At 40.2% G+C, this 17,029-nt stretch overlaps 1 protein-coding gene and 1 pseudogene across 1 annotated transcript; both read right to left on the reverse strand.

Annotated features, from left to right (window-relative positions):
• Positions 1-913: 913 nt before the first annotated feature.
• On the reverse strand, positions 914-11,635 carry F3 (coagulation factor III, tissue factor). Its single transcript, XM_032777870.2, has 6 exons — positions 11,551-11,635; positions 9,396-9,510; positions 5,828-6,012; positions 5,050-5,231; positions 4,757-4,916; positions 914-3,007 (listed from the first exon to the last, which is right to left on the reverse strand). The coding sequence occupies exons 1-6, from the start codon at positions 11,633-11,635 to the stop codon at positions 2,862-2,864; spliced, it is 873 nt and encodes a 290-aa protein (XP_032633761.1). The 3' UTR covers positions 914-2,861.
• On the reverse strand, positions 5,679-5,774 carry LOC116823380 (U2 spliceosomal RNA; annotated as a pseudogene).
• Positions 11,636-17,029: the final 5,394 nt, after the last annotated feature.

The following is a 17,029-nucleotide window of genomic DNA, read 5'->3' on the forward strand; positions in this document are numbered from 1 at the left end:
TTTTGCCATGGTATGACATCTGCATGGGTAACCCAGGAAAAAACGTGCGAAACTATGGTCTGCCATTGCTTTCATGGAGGGAGGGGCAACTGATAACATGTACCTGAAACCATGCGTGGCAATGTTTTTGCCCCATCGAGCATTGGGAGCTTAACCCAGAATTCAATGGGCAATGGAGACTACAGGAACTATGGGATAGCTACCCACAGTGCATCGTTCTGTAGGTCGATGCTAGTCATGGTAGTGAGGATGCTCTCCGCCGACTTAATGCACGTAGTGTGGACATACACAATCAACTGTATAAAATGGATTTCTAAATATTGACTTCTATAAAATCAACCTAATTTCATAGTGGAGACATACCCTAAGAGACACTGAATCGTGCTCCATAGACTAAAGGGAGAATTTCTGGCAATTTGAAAATGGAGCTTAACTAGGGAGAAGTGGGGGGTCCTCATTAATCTTTGAAGATGCCTCTCCTCCACCACTGATATGGAGAGAAACACACAGCATCCTGCTCTGTACAAGGCTTTTTCTTTTATTATATTTTGGCCTTCTGTACAGTTTCTCTCATTATAAGTACACACAATAAATCACAAATAAGGAAAGGATATGATTCCTTTCTGCACAGGTGTCTGCTATTAAGAAGGTGAGTATGCTGAACTAGTTACAAGGAATAGGCAGATGTGATGAGAACAAGCAAATGTTAATTCATCTAATTATGGGAAATAGAAATCAACACCTTTTTCTGGATCTTCTCCAGCATATCTCATTTTCCCACACCCACCCTCTTCTAGTGAATTCAGTGAGGCACCTATGCATGAAAGGAGAGACTACTTGCATGTACATAACTAACCATACTGATTAAACTGAAGACTGTGTTCGAAATTCTAATTTCTGATAGTGTACAGTGGAGTTGTGCAGGAAACAAGTGAGAGCACATCATGGCCCTCTACCTATTTTAATCTGCTATACATTTTCTTTGGTACAATTGTTATAGTCTCCTGTGTTGCAAGGCTCTGGAATGGTGCAGTATTTATTACCAGGCTAAACAATAATCAATGTTACAGAAATGCAGGCGTGTAATCTCTTTCACAGTTTGTCACTTATGCAAGCCCATAAACTCTTTGTCCAGAGTTGTCATATGAGTAGTGATCCAAGTTAAGCTCATAATCACATTATTTTCATTTTATGCCTCTCAGCAGCAGACTTTCCCCACTGCAAAGAGCTGAGTTTGCTATACTAGAAGTAAGGGGTGAGGGGTGAACTCTGATTATATATGCTCCCCCCAGTTTGCGCACCACTGGGCTAGAGTACAGGAGTCAGAACTAGGGAAACTTGGTTTTATTCCTGGGTCCATGGGGTTCCTGTGTTGCCTTAGCCCAATTATGAAACATCTCAGTGACTCTGCTACCTCAGCTATAGAACAAGCATACAAATATTTACAGTATTTTACCTTCTCTTATAGCAAATCCTGTATAATGCAATAGAGATTATACTAATAGAGTTCTATATAAATTGCTCTAAACGTTTATAGAATGTAAAGGAATGGGACATGCCTACTGTAGGTTGGTATAAAAAAATCTTCAAGATACTATTCATTCCCTAATAAATTCAATAGGACTGTTCCTTAGGGCAGTTAAAATGCTTTGATGGCAACAGCTGACAAGCACTAAACATAACTACAGTAAATATTTTTAAATCTCTAGAGATGATACAGCAAGCCAGGCTACACTAGTAACATATGAAGTGGGATTACTCAGGAATTAATACAAAAGTAAGAGCAATCCAGGACACTTCATGACTTTTTGTCCAGTTCAAGAATTGTGTCTTCTCACATGGTGTTTTCACCCTCTACGGGGTAGCTGACTGGGTGTTCTGTTTTACAAAGCAATAATCTGAGGCCTGAGTTTCTAAAAGAGGCCAAGCTCTGCTCCACATATTTCTTAGATCCATGTTTAACTTTATGTCTAGAAGGAACATTGTTCTGCAATAATGAGTCTTGTTTTCCCATTCACCTTTATTTCCAGTAAGAAAGTATATTAAATAAGTTACCACAATATATACAAATATACCAATATAAAAATTATTCCCATTTATAAAAATCATAAATATATTAAAAATTGTAGTAGCATGAGGCACCTCCAAATCACATCACCAAAGTAGTTCATTTATATAGACATCCCATTATAAGAATAAGTCATCTCTCAAGTGTTTAATCATCAGTATAAAATATAAGTGATAAATTCTACTTCCTGTAGAGTATGTGCAGGAAATTAGTTACCTATTGATTCAAATGAATTGCAAATTACTAAGTTTACTACTTGGAGTTGTCTAAAGTATATTTAAAAGGTTAGACAAGTAATTCTGTCTCTATTTTGAGCAGGTTCCTCTCTTGAAAATTACTGTTAATTTGGATATGTTGTATTATGGTTTTGAATGTTAAGTTTTTGATATGGTGCTCTCACCACCTCACAAGTGAACTTGTTAGGATGTCATATAGACAGTCACAGGTTATCAAAACTAAATAAATATCGACTGATATACAGAATAACCAATTTAAAATTGACTCATCCAAAAAGTGCAGAAGGAATAGTAGTGTTTTCATACTTGTGAGCTAACATTTCATCAGTTTACTAACATTGTTAAAATAAAAATAAAACAGGGTATAAAAAAGGAGTGTTTTTTTGCTTTAAATATAAAAAAGTTTCACAGAAACAGGAAGTGTTCCTTTACACTTAAGTAAAGGTTAATAATATTTAGAGACAGTAGTTTTTTCCCCACAAGTACCATAAGCTTTTCTGTCTGGGAATGCAGCAGCATTTGAAGTAGTAAGAAAAAAGGCGCTTCTTGTGTTTTTCCTAAACATCATTAAGTGGCATCGTTTCTTTTTCCTTTGCAGCTTTTGTTTTCTTGCATTTATACAGGGCCACAGACAAGCCAATGATTGTAATGAGGATTACACTGGCTGCAGCTGCTATGATAATTAACACTTCAGTTCCATACTCTGGTTGGGGGAGAGGGGAGGGGAAGAGAGAAAAAGCAAGCAAAGAATTAATAGCTCATCATTGCATACAGATTTTTATATAGTGGTAATTTGCTTTACCTTAATGTCATAACTAACATGGGTCCCAGTTCTACAAAAGGTATTGAATACCCCCATGAGGTGCGAAAACCATTCAGGTCCCCTTGAAGCCAGTCCCTTTCTATGAGGGACTCTGCACCTCAAAGGATCAGGCCCTCAGTTATAGCCATAAATGTCATGCTTGTGCAGCCGTTTTGTACACTAACAAACTTATTCTAGGGTTTTAAACTGCCAAAAACAAAAATAGTTTGTACAAAGTTTACTGAACTCAAATATTTTGTGATATCACATTGAAAATTCTCTATTGAGGGAATGGTTTATTTTTTGGATGGTGGGGAGAGGACAATGAGGTTTTGGGAGAAGAAAAGGTTTCTGCTTATTAATATAAAATGCACAGATTCTGTCCCTATTGGGAAAGAGGAGGGAGCATAAGGGAGAGCTGACAGCACTGATTTACAACCTGATATACGGTATTTGCAGTAAAATGTTTGATACCAATGAAGGATAAAGCTTAAAACAAACAACCTCTCCCCAAAAAAACCCACACCCCACAAAAACAAAAAAAACCCACACACACACACACCCCTACCTTCCCTCCTCCCCTCCCTCTCAAAGTAACTACTATCAAAGGGCACAATGGATAAGTCTTTTTTCCAGTGCCATTCCCTCACTGACCTCTTCACTGTTTCATAAACAGCTTATATATTTGTCTGGTTGGACACATTTTTTAAATAAAATTTGGGGAAAACATAGTTAGGATTATGGGCGCTGCAACTTGAAGGACAATAAACCTTAAAACAGTGGTTCTCACACTTTTGTACTGGTGACCCCTTTCACATAGGAAGCCTCTGAGTGCGACCCCTCCCCCCAATAAATTAAACACACTTTTAAATATATTTAAAACCATTATAAATGCTGGAGGCAAAGTGGGGTTTGGGGTGGAGGCTGACAGCTTGCGAACCCCCCCCCCCAATGTAATGACCTTGCAACCCTCTGAGGGATCCCAACCCCCAATTTGAGAACCCCTGCCTTAAGAGATCACCTGCACTTAAGATGACTAGAGCACAGGGAAAAAGCAGGAGTTAGCCTCATTCAAATTTATGGGCAGCTCCTACTGACTTTGTCTTACATAGTTTACTGGCATGCATCTCTAAAGGCTTCATTGTGCAAGCACTCACTATTGGGGCACTAATTGGGAAAATTTCATGTAAACTAGTATTTATCAAAGGCAAGAAACGGGGAAAGAAGAAAAATATAGGCCCAATGATGAGGCAATTTGAAATTTCAGTGAAAAGTCATCAATGCAGGCCATCCAAAGAGGAAAAACATTGTTTTTTTAAGCAAACAGGTAATTGTGGATGGTGGACAAAGGTGGGATGTTCAAAATTGCTCAGTGTTGGCCTAACTCAGCTTTCACTAAATTCAATGGCAATTTTGTGATATGGTAGAAATCTCAGTGATGGTTACCTCCATGGAGATTTCTTCTCATGGGTTTTCCATGTGGGAGGGGTAAAACAGCCCATAGTAATTTAAACAGGAAGCCATTTATTCTGGAATCAATAAAACTTCTATACCTCAATGTTTCATACAGAGAATTAGAATTTTTTGTTGAAAATGCAAGAGACAGCAAGAAAAATACCAGTCTATTTACTTGTTTCACCAGATACGTACCAGCCGGGCCATCTTTCTGATAACGGGTACAATTCATATTGCTTTCTTGACTTTTGCGGTTTTCTCTGCGAGAGAGAATAGTTGCCTGTACATAGAAGCAGTAGTTCTCCCCTTTGTCAATGCTTATTTCAAACTGATTACTTTTTGTCGTTGCCTCTTTCTATGTGTAAAGAAAAAAAAGACACTTTCTTTAAGACAGTCTTTTAAAAGTTTTAGCTCTTAATAGCACAGAAGTTTTGTAAATACAAAACATACAAAATTAGAGGTATAGGAGGTTGAAAATAAGGGCTTACCTTTCCTGTACTTCCATCTTTCCAATAATAAAGTGTATATTTCAGGTCATTTTTAAAAATCTCTCTGATACTTTTAAAGCTTTTATTAGGAAGTCTGTATGGTGTAAGTGGATCTTCAACCAACACTTTCAGCTTGGAGTCAATTAGTTCATAAGTTTGAATCCCTGGTTTCCCGATTGTAGCTAACATAGAAACAGTTTTAGAATTAATTCCAGGCATAGTAAAAACTTTTATTTGCAAAATATTCTTTTCACACAACATTCTCTACTACCACCTCAACAAAACAAAACATCTCACACAATCTCTTTACTTTACCAGGTTTAAACACAGTGCCTATGTAACACAGTGACTGGCACAGTCAATGCATGTTAATAAAATTTCAACCCAGTGCATGGGGCTCACACAAAGCTCTAGGCACCACTTGAATCCTGTGTTAAGAGAGAAAGTGGTGCATGAGGTCTTATGAAGTCCCCCGCAGTGGGCAAGATTTCAGCTACAGCTAAAAGGTGGTCAAGCACCACAAGAGCAAGAACCTACACAGAAAAACTAGGCTCAATCCAAGCCCCATTGAATTAATTGGAGTGATAGGAAAAAATGGGATGTGATATAACAGACCATTCCCCCCCCCCCCCCCCGACCCAGAAGTACTGCAATACTAGGCGGATGCGTGGAGTGGATAGAGCAAGCTCCTAGTCCAACTCCTTGTTCCAAAAACCAATTTAATACACAGTTCTCATAGCGAGAACATATCAGACCATTACTAGGCAATCCTACTTACTCTGATTGTAAGGCGTGAATTTTGGGGAGATTGCGTAAGGCGGCTCCTCAAACTTTTCTGTCCCGGAAAGCATTTCAGACACTATGTGTGCAGTATAGGTGTCTTTTACCTTCTCCAGTTTGTCAGTAACATCACATTCTGTTTCTTTTGTGTGGACACATGCTTTTTCCCAGTTTGAGTTGATTCTGAAAGGAACCAAGAATGAAATATTGATATAACACTTTCTGAACAAAGTTTCATGCATATGCATACATTCATGCATGTCATATACAATGCCTGGGATAAAATGGTTCCCAGTAATCGTCAAAGTCCAGAATTTTTACGTCTTCTGAATACATCATGCTTGTACCTGTAAACCATAGTCTGTGTAGTTGAGTGTAAAAATCCATACTATGCAAATATGCTTAATGCTTGTTTCAACTTTTTAAACTATGAAACTAAAATTTAACTCACAATGAACCAATCTACCTGCCTTCTCTGTCAATATGCAATGTATAATTAAGGAAAGATGTTTTGTTCAGGGTATGCTTTGATTTGATAACGTTTTCATGTCTGTACATTTAGCAGGAAATTGCCACTCTGAATAATTTTGACACCGGTCATTTTCCCCTCTCAAATCTGTATAGAAAGTGATAAGAGGTGAAATGTTCACAAATGCCTCAGTGACTAAAGACAATGGGATTTAGGCTCTTAAGTTACTTAGAGCCTTTGAAAATTTTACTCAAAAGCAGTAATACATTTCCAGATATGTCCTAAAGAACCTCTAACTATCTTGAATGGACTGCTAGGGATGTGGAGGAGGGGGATCTGATAGGGACACTATACATAGTTCATAAAAGAGACAATTAACTATTCTAGCAAATGTTATCACTTGTTTACTAGATATTCTGCATATGGGTATGGGCCTGGGCATAATTAAAACCATGTAACAACATAATCAGTACTAGTCATACAGGAATAAAAGCTTCTGTTCAGATACATTAAGTAATAATTGACTGCAAAAAAATGACACAAACTTCTCTGGGTCTCTAAATGGCAAAGAAGGGTGCAGTTTGTGTATTTTTCAGAAATTAAAACAAGCAGTTTTTTTTAAAGATATTTGCAAATGGAAAAAAGTGTCTTTGTCCCTTTTTGCTTCCTAATAATATAAAAAGGAAGCAAAAAAATTAAGCTTACATATATTTAAAAGCAGAAATATCAAATCTGGCTTCCTCTGTTTTTGCTGGAGAATCAAAGGACAAGTGTGAGGGCTTTCACGGTAGTTCAGCTGAAATGGCAGGAGTGTTGAGTGTATGTTAACAAAGGGGTTTTCCTCCACGTGTTTGTCAGAATTTTTAATTAAATAGGAGTTTGCTCAGATTTCAGTTTCTTGTGATGTCATAATTCTGTTAGTTTCAAAGTGGTTTACAGAGTCCTCTAGAAAAGACAGGGATAATACCTGATCTTCATACACAGGAAAAACAAACAACCCCCCCCCACAATAACCCATCTTTGCGGATTTTTTAAAATCCACAGTAAGGAAGCAAAAAAGGACACAAACTTTTAAAGGTAGGTTATCTTTTTTTCTCTGCCTATGAAAAAATCCCACCTCGCCTGTGCACAGTAACTTTTTAAAAATTCCCATAAATGAAATCCTATTTGAGACACAATGCCCTACAATTATTCTTAGCACAAGCAATGTGTTTTTGAAATCTTTGGCCCCTTAATTTATGTATATAATTTGTAAAAATTAAGGCTTCAAGATTTGAAAAACCAAACAAACAGTGCTTATGCTAAGAGTAGTTATGTCTATATTAGTATAGCTGTGCAGATCTACAATACTTGCTAACAAATCTCCTTGTACAACTGTCTTCAGTTTAAAAATTAACTATATAGGCCACTCCCATTCCCTGCAAGTACAAAGGTTACTTAAACTTACATTGTTTAGTAGTTCTCAAGTTTCCATCCTTTTAGAAGTCTAAATCAACTAAAATACTATTTTTAGCTTTCTTGTGAATCATTAATTGAAACTAATCGTGTTAAAGACACTTCTGCCTATGAAACTACATGCAAGAAAATCTGAGACATATTCTTGAATTAGGACCAAATCCTGCTTGCCTTACTTGCACAAACAGTCATATTCAATTCAGTTTGATTACATACAATGAAAATTTAGCCCTACAAAAGAGCCAAATAAAAGTAAAAGGACTAGATTTAGGCACCTGAAAATGAAAATAGTATCTAGTGGGATTTTTTAAAGCGCTTAATGCCTAACTCCATAATATCTGGATCTTACACCGCAAGTCAAGTGAGCAGACTGCTGCACTCATATGGTGTACCACTGAGATAGATGGAACTCAGTGTGAGTGCAGCAGTAAACGTGCCTGGATCACAGTGCAGGACTGGGGCCTATGTCCATTTGTGTCTGTAGGCTTGGGCCCTTAGGTTGCATTATATCAGTGGTTTTCAACCTTTTTCCATTTGTGAACCCCTAAAAAAATTTCAAATGGAGGTCTGAACCCCTTTAGAAATCTTAAGACAGTCTGCGGATTCCCAGGGTTCTGTGGACCACATGTTGAAAACCAAACTGCATTATGCCATTCTGCTTAAACATTTGTTTTTATATTGATTTTATAAAGGCTGTGTCAGGAACATGGCAAAGTACGGTTAACCCCACCCCATGTGCACAGAGAAAAAAATCCACAAGTGTTATTGGGTATTTCACCCATTGCTCAGGAAATATAGCCTCCAGTTGGAGACACTGGAACATGCCAGAAACTATTACAGTACAATGATTTCTGAAAATGTGCAGACGGTTAATAATGCAGTTTCTCTTTGGGGCATGTTCAGTCATTGCTTTCATGTTAATTCATAGACTCTGTGCACAGTGAGCATTTCATATTTGTCAGTTTTGTAATAAAAAATAAAATTAGGCACTTAATATGTGCTTGGATTAGCCCAGTGTGTTGTAAAAGTCTAACATTAAATGTTATAAGCCATGAATTGGTGTAAGTCTAGGAAGTTAGATGGAGGGGTCATTTTTTTTTTAAGGTTATCCAGTGAGATGAATACTGATCCACTTAACTAATACATTAATCATTAAATTAGAATAAAATTAGTCATAACTCAATATTAAAAAGAGGGAATTGTTTTACAGATGAAAACTATGGTGTTTTTTTAAATGTAGAAGATCAAATCTACACAGTGTTCGTGAAGGGGTGTAACGTTGCAAAATATTTTGGGCCAAGTTTTCCAGTACCAGGTGGCCTGTACTTAAACCACAGCATCAGGATCTAGATGTGTACATTTTATTTCTAGAATGAGCAGAATCAGAGCCCGGAATCAGGTACACCTGCACTTGGAAGCAGCCAGAACTCAAGATAAAGATCATAACTTTCCTAAAAGTTCTCGTGTTTGGACTCTGAATTACATTCATAGACTCAAGATATTTCAAATATTCTGCTGTGACTACACTTTTTTCTGCCTCAAATCACAAATGTATTTTTAAAATTTACATTCACTTCTAGTGAGCATGGAGAGAAGGGCAGGGGTACACCAGGCACTCGTACTTGCAATTATATCTACTTACCCAGATATTCTTACTGTATGGACATAGTTAGTTGGCACAGGTTGCCACTGTAGTATTGTTTTGAAATTGATTGATGACCAAGTTATATTAACTGCTGTTGACAGTTCTGAATTACCTTTAGAGACCAAAAAAAAAAAAAAAATAGTTATGAGTCACACTGTGTGGAGCTCTAAATTGATTAGATTCCCTATTTAGCAGAAGTGAGATTTCTCTAAGTATCTGTGATTATAGTAAAATTCTGTTTGTGGGAAATAATTCACAGAAATCATACTCATTTTACTTCTGCCATGGGAAATTCCTTTTTACTGCTGAATGTGTGAAGAAAGTTCCTCTTCTTTCCCTGGGTGATCTGAATCTTTTGTAATTCAGCATAGTTGTTTCCCTGGCCACCAAATCAAATGTGCAGAAAGACCATTTGATACATCTAGTGTTTCCTTCTGCTGTTTAAGCCAACACAAGCATTTTATAATGAGTTTGCAAAGACTTGAAGGAAATGTGAGATTTTGCATAATATATGACATTCATATTTACCATATACAGTATAGGTAAAATTCATCTACAGTTATAGTTGCTGTGGAATCCAATAACTGAATTTCCTGATTTTTATTCAGATGAATTCTCAGCCATAGTAATTGCATATTATTTGTATTTTTCTTTTAAAAAGCATACAGACAAGCAAATTGCATACTAAAATAAACGCACAATTTCATTCTATAAAAGTGTCTAATCAGTTAGTTATGTTTATGTAAACGTGTTTATAGTGTTCTGTGCATAAATAAAAATAGTCAAGAAAAATAAGTGCATGTATATTGTATTATTGTTTACTCTAATATTAATTTTCTTAATTTTCAACCATTTCCGATCACAAATTTAATGAAGTCTCAATTCAACTTAAAGAACTAGAAGTATGTGAAAAACATACAACTCTAGCCAAAGCACAGGAGTAATGCATTAAAAAGGTCATACATTCCACACAACCACAATAAAATAGAAGTGATTGTTTTAGAATTTTTTATAATCTGTTTGCTTGTATGAATATCACCTAATTGATGTGCCTTTAAAAAAAAATATAGCCAAAAATTAGGTGTCCAGATGGGCGACATTGAAAAGAAACTCCCAATAATTCCAATCAAACGTTGGTCGGTAACCAGGCCAGCACATATATTAATAAGTTTAAGTGCCTCCTCTCCTTCACCTTACTCCATTTAAAATACGTTAACATAAAATCATGCTCTAGCGTACCCATGAAGAACTGTAAAACTGAATCTTAACTTTGAAAAGCCACCTTTGTATTAAAAGGGAGACAAAAAGTATGGGGCATTTCCCAGAATGGGGAATGGGAAAATCCTAGTGTGCTCATGGGCTCCCCTGGCATCAGTTTAGATTTCAGCCGACCTCTATTGATTTCACTGGTGCTTCATGGAGGTATGTGGTCCATTTGTGGGGTCTGGCCCCAAGTACATAGCTCCCACCAAACATCCCCAGCAAAGGAGGCAAGCCAAGTTAGATGATGGGGAATTCCAACACAACAAAGTAACTCTTGCCCCTTTAGCTACAGAAAACTTGTATGAGGTTTCTGGCCACTGATCATGCCAGGTGCAGGAACCAAACCAGTCACAGCATCTTGTGCCACCTAGGATGCTCCCTCAGTGAGGGCTGCTGGGTTATGTTTTTATCCTCAAAAATCCCTCCTGCAACCTCACTTCTCTATTGGCATACCCAGGCTCCATGCCAGACACTGTCACAGAATATCAGGGGTGGAAGGAACCTCAAGAGGTCATCTAGGCCAACCTGCTGCTCAAAGCAGGACCAACCCCCAGATCCCTAAATAGACCCCCTCAAGGACTGAGCTCACAACCCTGGGTTTAGTAAGCTAATGCTCAAACCACTGAACTATCCCCTCACTAGTCTTGACACCACTAACCCCCACCCCCGGCAGGAGCAGCATGTCCCACACTTATCTCTGTGTGCCCTTTGCCCCCTGCCGCAGGCAGCCCCTCGGACCGACACAGGGCAGGCAGACTGGTTCGTGGGGCGCCCCACACTGGAACAAGCCGCAGAGAGGCAGCTCCATATAGTAACATGGGACCGGTGCAGGCAGCCCCGAAGGCACCTGGTGGCGCTGGGCACGCAGCCCCAGGGCAGCAGCACGCACCTGAGCAGGGGTCCAGCCGGGAGAGCAGCGCGGCCAGGAGCAGCGCCCGGCCCCAGGCTGCTGCTAAGTTCAAAGCCCTAGCCATCCGTCGTGTCCTGCGCTCTCGGCAGCGGAGAAGGGAGCGGGGATCCGATGCCTGAGCGGTGCGAGGCAAATACCGGTACCGTAGCAGCTGCTGCTGGAGCGGAGTCTGCCAAGGAGGCGGGGTTGACGCTATTTATAGCCCTGCAATGCCCACGCCGGGTGCTGGGCCAGGGAGCCAGACGGGGCGGGCTGGAGAATGAGTCACGGGCGGTGATTCAGCTGCTGCGCCTGCCGCACGGAGGTGCGGAGCTTTGAGCCGCTCCCCAGGCCAGGTGTCGGGCGTCAAGGGACAGAGCGACCGAGGCGGGGATCCCGGCGCTGCTGCGGGCTGAAGGCGGAAGCTGCTTGTACTGCTGCGAATGGTGCAATATAGAGGCGGGCAGAGAAGTGAAACCCCGGTTCCCTGGAAGAGCTTGGGGCGGGGGTGGGGGAGACGCTTCTCCCTGAACCCGCTTTTCATTTCCTCCCTGCCTGGCGGAAGAGGGCAGCACAGGCCGGGGAGCTCTGCTGTTCTGACCTAGCCTGACCCCTTCCCCTGCTCTACCCCGAGCACGCTGCTGGGTTATGTTTTTATCCTCAAAAATCCCTCCTGCAACCTCACTTCTCCATTGGCATACCCATACGGGGGATGGGCTCGCTGGCCAGGCCTTCAGGAAGGATGGGATCGCGCCTCGGGAGTCTGTAGCCTGTGCTTCAGTGGCACCCGTTGCCCCAAACAGCTTTGCCCCAAAGAAGGGCACAGAATCGCGGTTCAGTTCATCGCTGGTCCCACCAAGAGGTGGGGGCGGTAAAGGAACAAATTCTGGAACCTCATGCGCTTGACAGCATTTTCACCTTTCCTCTGATACTGTCCAGTTCTGGGGCCATATGTCCCTGGGAGGTTGCAGCAGGTGTCGGGTCTCAAACTGGAAAGGAGAGGGGAGAAAGTTAATCAAACAGGCCTGTTTTTGCAGTGTTCTTTTATTTAGTACCTGTATTTCAAGGTGGTAAAAACACCTTTCTGCACCATGTATCGGGGTGGCCAAAGTTACTGGCCCTCTGACAGGGGTGGCTCTAGGTATTTTGCTGCCCCAAGCAAGGCAGGCATATTGCCTTCGGCAGCTTGCCTGCAGGACGACCCTGGTCCCGCAGATTCGGCGGCACGCCTGCGGGAGGTCCGCCGAAGCCACGGGACCAGTGGACCCTCTGCAGGCATGCCGCCAAAGGCAACCTGCCTGCTGCCCTTGCGGCTACTGGCAGAGCGACTCCGTGGCTTACCACCCCAGGCATGTGCTTGGCGTGCTGGTGCCTGGAGCCGCCCCTGCCTCTGAGCTGCATATGACAAAGAAGTTTAAGAACTGGGGCACACCTGCAGGAGGTGCCTGACAGAGCTCTGGACCCCCGCCCCCTGCATTGGGCAGTCTGATAGGTGGAGATGGGGGTTCCACAAGCCACACTTTAACAGTATGTGGCTTATGAGGTACAGTTTGGCTATCTCTCCCATATATCCATGTAGCTCATATCTGTATCTGTATAACGATCTGCCACTCTTTCTTATCCCCCAGTATTGGCTCCTTGTAATTACAGCTGTGTGAAACTTTGGAACAAACGGCAGAATGGTAATTTATTTTTATGCTTCATTACAAATTCAAAACTTTGGCCAAGTAAGACAAATTTCTTGAGTGCATGTGAGCTGATTTGTAGTTATTGGTGACATATGCACAAATAATTGGTTTACATAATTTACATCTGAAACCAGGTAAAACTGTGAATTGGGCTGAGTTGTACTTTGTGATTTTGGTCCATTCAGACCCCAGACTCAAACACTGAGGAGGTATAAACCCCATCTGGAACCCTCCCGCAACATCCCCAAAAAAACCCCAAACTGGAAAAAACGTTTTGCATGAGATCAAGCACACAGGCGTTTGCACAACCCTACTTGGGATGAATTTGTGAAGGTGTATCATTATTGCCATCTATTGGAAATAATTTCCTGCTCAAATAAGATATCAGAAAAACAAGAGGAATTGTTCTTATTCAGCAAATTAGAATCTTGTAGCTTTTGAAGATGAAAGTCTTCTGTGCATAGGTGCTGGAGGTCCTGCAGCACCCCCTGGCTTGAAGGGGTTTCCATCATTTACAGAGGTCACACTTTGGTTCAGTGGCTCTCAGCACCCATGCTATACACATTGTTCCAGCATCCCTGTTTCTGTGTAAACTCTCATGCCTTTCCATGATGATAATGTGATATGGACCATTCCATGAACTGTCCTACCAACATTCCCCCCTCCTTTTTTTAAAAAAATTTTAAGTATTTATAAAGCACTCATCACCGTAGTATTTGAATACTTCTGAAGTGTTTATGGACTTGGTCTCATAATATCGCTGGAAAGGAGGAACATATTATACTAGTTTTACAGATGAGGTGCTGAGAAGATAAGTAACTTGTACAAAATCATGTAGGAAGCCTGTAACCATGTCTCATTGGACCCAAGTCTTCTGAGTCCTAGTTAAGAGCCCTAAGCACAAGCCTATCCATGCTCCGAGTACATCGTCCTGACTTCTCTTCTCTCCATCTCTTTTTCTGACTAGGACTGCTTACTTCTCTGCCTCACTCTTTTATTTTTATTTTTTTTTAAACTCAGCCTTAAGAACAGAAGTTGTTTATGCTGCATGTGGAAACTAGATATCCTGTTGCACCTTCCTTCCTGCATGCTGCCCTACTCTATTTTGCAGTGACCCCTCTGGCTGTGGCATTTCAGTATTTATTTATTTGGAGATCTGAAAAGTGCCAAATAAAATGTAAAATAGCAGCAATGCTATATGTAGAAAATGCTATCAAATGAGAAAGGGTATGTAGATTTTATGGTATGAAGCTGACTTCCTCTGTAATCAAAGTTGAATTTGACAAAGTCTAATGCTTAGAGTCTGTGGGAGAGAGAGAGGAGAGAAAAGGAAGGAGAGAAGAAAGAGGAGGTAAGCATCTGTATATGTTTACAAAACATTTCAGTTTTATGGCCTTTTACTTGCAGACTCAGCACATAAAATCTTTTAAACAGTCAGTTCTGTTTTGTATTTTAAAAATAAGTATTTAAAGACCAAGCTAAATTCAACCACCCTGTGTTGCATCATAATTAATCTAATCTATTTTAAGGTGCTTACATAGCTCATAATTTAAAATTATTAAGCAGCACCAGCCACAAAGTCTAATTTTTCTTCATTGTTTTAGATTAAATTTCAGCATTGTATCCCACTATGCAGCTGCACTTTTCCACTTTCTTTAACTCTGTATAACATTTTTATTGTATATGTGGGATTAGATTGTCTTCTGCAATAAATTCTTTGATTACAAGATTATGACCTTGTAAATTCTTTGGTTTGTGTATTAATTTGAAGAGAAGTTTATATGGAGAAATCTTTTTCCTTTGGTTTTAGAATAGCCATTTATATGAAGTTTTTACGCTCCCTTAAACTTTTATTTCTATTTAAATTTCCTTACAGTTTTGCTATAAAGAATGGAAAGTAAAAGCATAAGAATGGCCGTACTGGGTCAGACCAATGGTTCATCTTGCCCAGTATCCTGTCTTCTGACAGTGACCAGCGCCAGAAACTTTGGAAGGATTGGATAGAACAGGACAATTTATTGAGTGATACATCTCCTTTCATCCAGTCCAAGCTTCTGGCAGTCAGAGTTTAGGGACACCTTCCATAGACACAGATACTCTACAATAGCTATTCATTGATAATGTACTGGGTCAAGTTCTATTTCTATTTCAGTGGAGTAGACCATGATGTAAGTCAGGGCAAAGTTTTCCCCATGTACTAAAAGTTGTGTGTTTTATCACACATCTGCATGCTAGGGTCTGTACTGACATGCAGCCCTTGCAACCCCCATGCCAGGTCAGAATTTGACTCTTTGTATCTACTGTGAGGCAAGATGCAAAAGGCAATCCGCTTTTAGGAAAAAGCAAAAATTTCACAGAGTTGCCACTTCCTACAATTTTATCAGAAACCTTGCAAAATGCAGTGGTTTCTTTAACTCCCCCCCGCCCATCCAGTTCCTTGAAACTCAGTTTTCATTAAAAAAAGGAAGTATGTTTCTAGTTCTCAGGTTTGCAAAGAAAAGCTTGAAAATGTGACCTGAGTATATCCTAAAGGCTCAAAGAGCAAATAAAAAGATTCCCAAATACATTTATTTTTTAAAATCTCATGATTTTAAGCCTGTCTCATGGTTTTTGAATGATTGAGGTCTATGAGAGTTTTACCATTGATTTCAATGGGGCTAGGATGTCACCCTATATTTTTAAGTATGGATGAAACATAGACAGTTACCATAACTCACAGCTGAGCTGCATTCCCTAGGTCAGGAGGATGACCTTTTGCCCTCTTACATGCTTACATTGGAATGAAGGCTATTCAGCATGGAGAAGGTATGCAAAATCTGCTGCATACTCATATATACACTCCAGATTTTCATTCTGTGTTGCATATTTCGGGGAATCTCAACCATTAAACAGGACGTAGAGGTTTTATTTGCCATTTTGTAATGTTTAGCAAATAAGTTTAGATCTATTGCCCAATTCTTGGTGGGCCAAGCACCTGCAACTCCTATTGAAATCAGTGGGAGCAAGGGGTGCTTAGAACCACTAAAGATCTGTCTTCTTGCAAAGGCTTTGTGAAAACTATTGATCAGATAGTAGAATTTCCAGGAAGTAATAATATAAGCAGTAATAGTCTGCAATTATCATATATAAGATGTACTGATTACAGAAGATAATTCTAATGTTAAGTTATGTAGAAAAAAATCACTCAAGTGCTATCTTCCACATATCTGTGGAAGGTTAGGTAGGCCAATTAACTACCCAGGCGGCACTTGGAGAAGAAGCCAAGGAGCAGATATTAATTAGATGAGGCTCAGCTGGAGGCCTGTATAAAGTCCAGGAGCTGAGCACAGAGGGAATTGCAGGGAAGTAGTCTGCAATCACTCCCTGCGAGAAGGAAGGCATGTGGCTAACAAAGCCAGAGAGTGGGCATAGCTAGATAGGTGGGAAAGGTTCAGGGGGAAAGCCGCAAGGTATAGGATTGTGTGCAGGCATTGGCTGCTGAGGACAGGATCCGTGAGCTGGAACCCGGAGTAGAGGGCGAGCTTGGATTCTCCTACCAGCCACTGAGGAAATGGCACAGACCTGGCAGTGGGGAGCAAAACAGTTTCAACACCATCCACTTCGTACACAAACTTCATACAAAATTACTAACACAAATAGAATCCATACACTGACACCAGTAATGGTAATAGGTCCATTACTAGGGCAGATGGGGCTTTGAAACTGTTTTCCATGCAAAATCTTTGTAACACTTAAACTAGTGTGTTTAACACTTTGGCCTTCTCTTAGAATAATTGGAATAGATATTAAAC

Source organism: Chelonoidis abingdonii, chromosome 7 (assembly GCF_003597395.2).
Source record: "Chelonoidis abingdonii isolate Lonesome George chromosome 7, CheloAbing_2.0, whole genome shotgun sequence".
NCBI classification, from domain to species: Eukaryota; Metazoa; Chordata; order Testudines; family Testudinidae; genus Chelonoidis; species Chelonoidis abingdonii.

Bases quoted from the DNA above. Each gene is read 5' to 3' on its own strand.
- F3 (XM_032777870.2), bottom strand. From the start codon at position 11,635: ATGGCTAGGGCTTTGAACTTAGCAGCAGCCTGGGGCCGGGCGCTGCTC. The intron at 9,511-11,550 runs GTGCGTGCTGCT...TGGTCTCTAAAG, and splicing joins CCGGCTGGACCCCTGCTCAG to GTAATTCAGAACTGTCAACA. The intron at 3,008-4,756 runs GTACGTATCTGG...TCCCCCAACCAG, and splicing joins TCAGAAAGATGGCCCGGCTG to AGTATGGAACTGAAGTGTTA.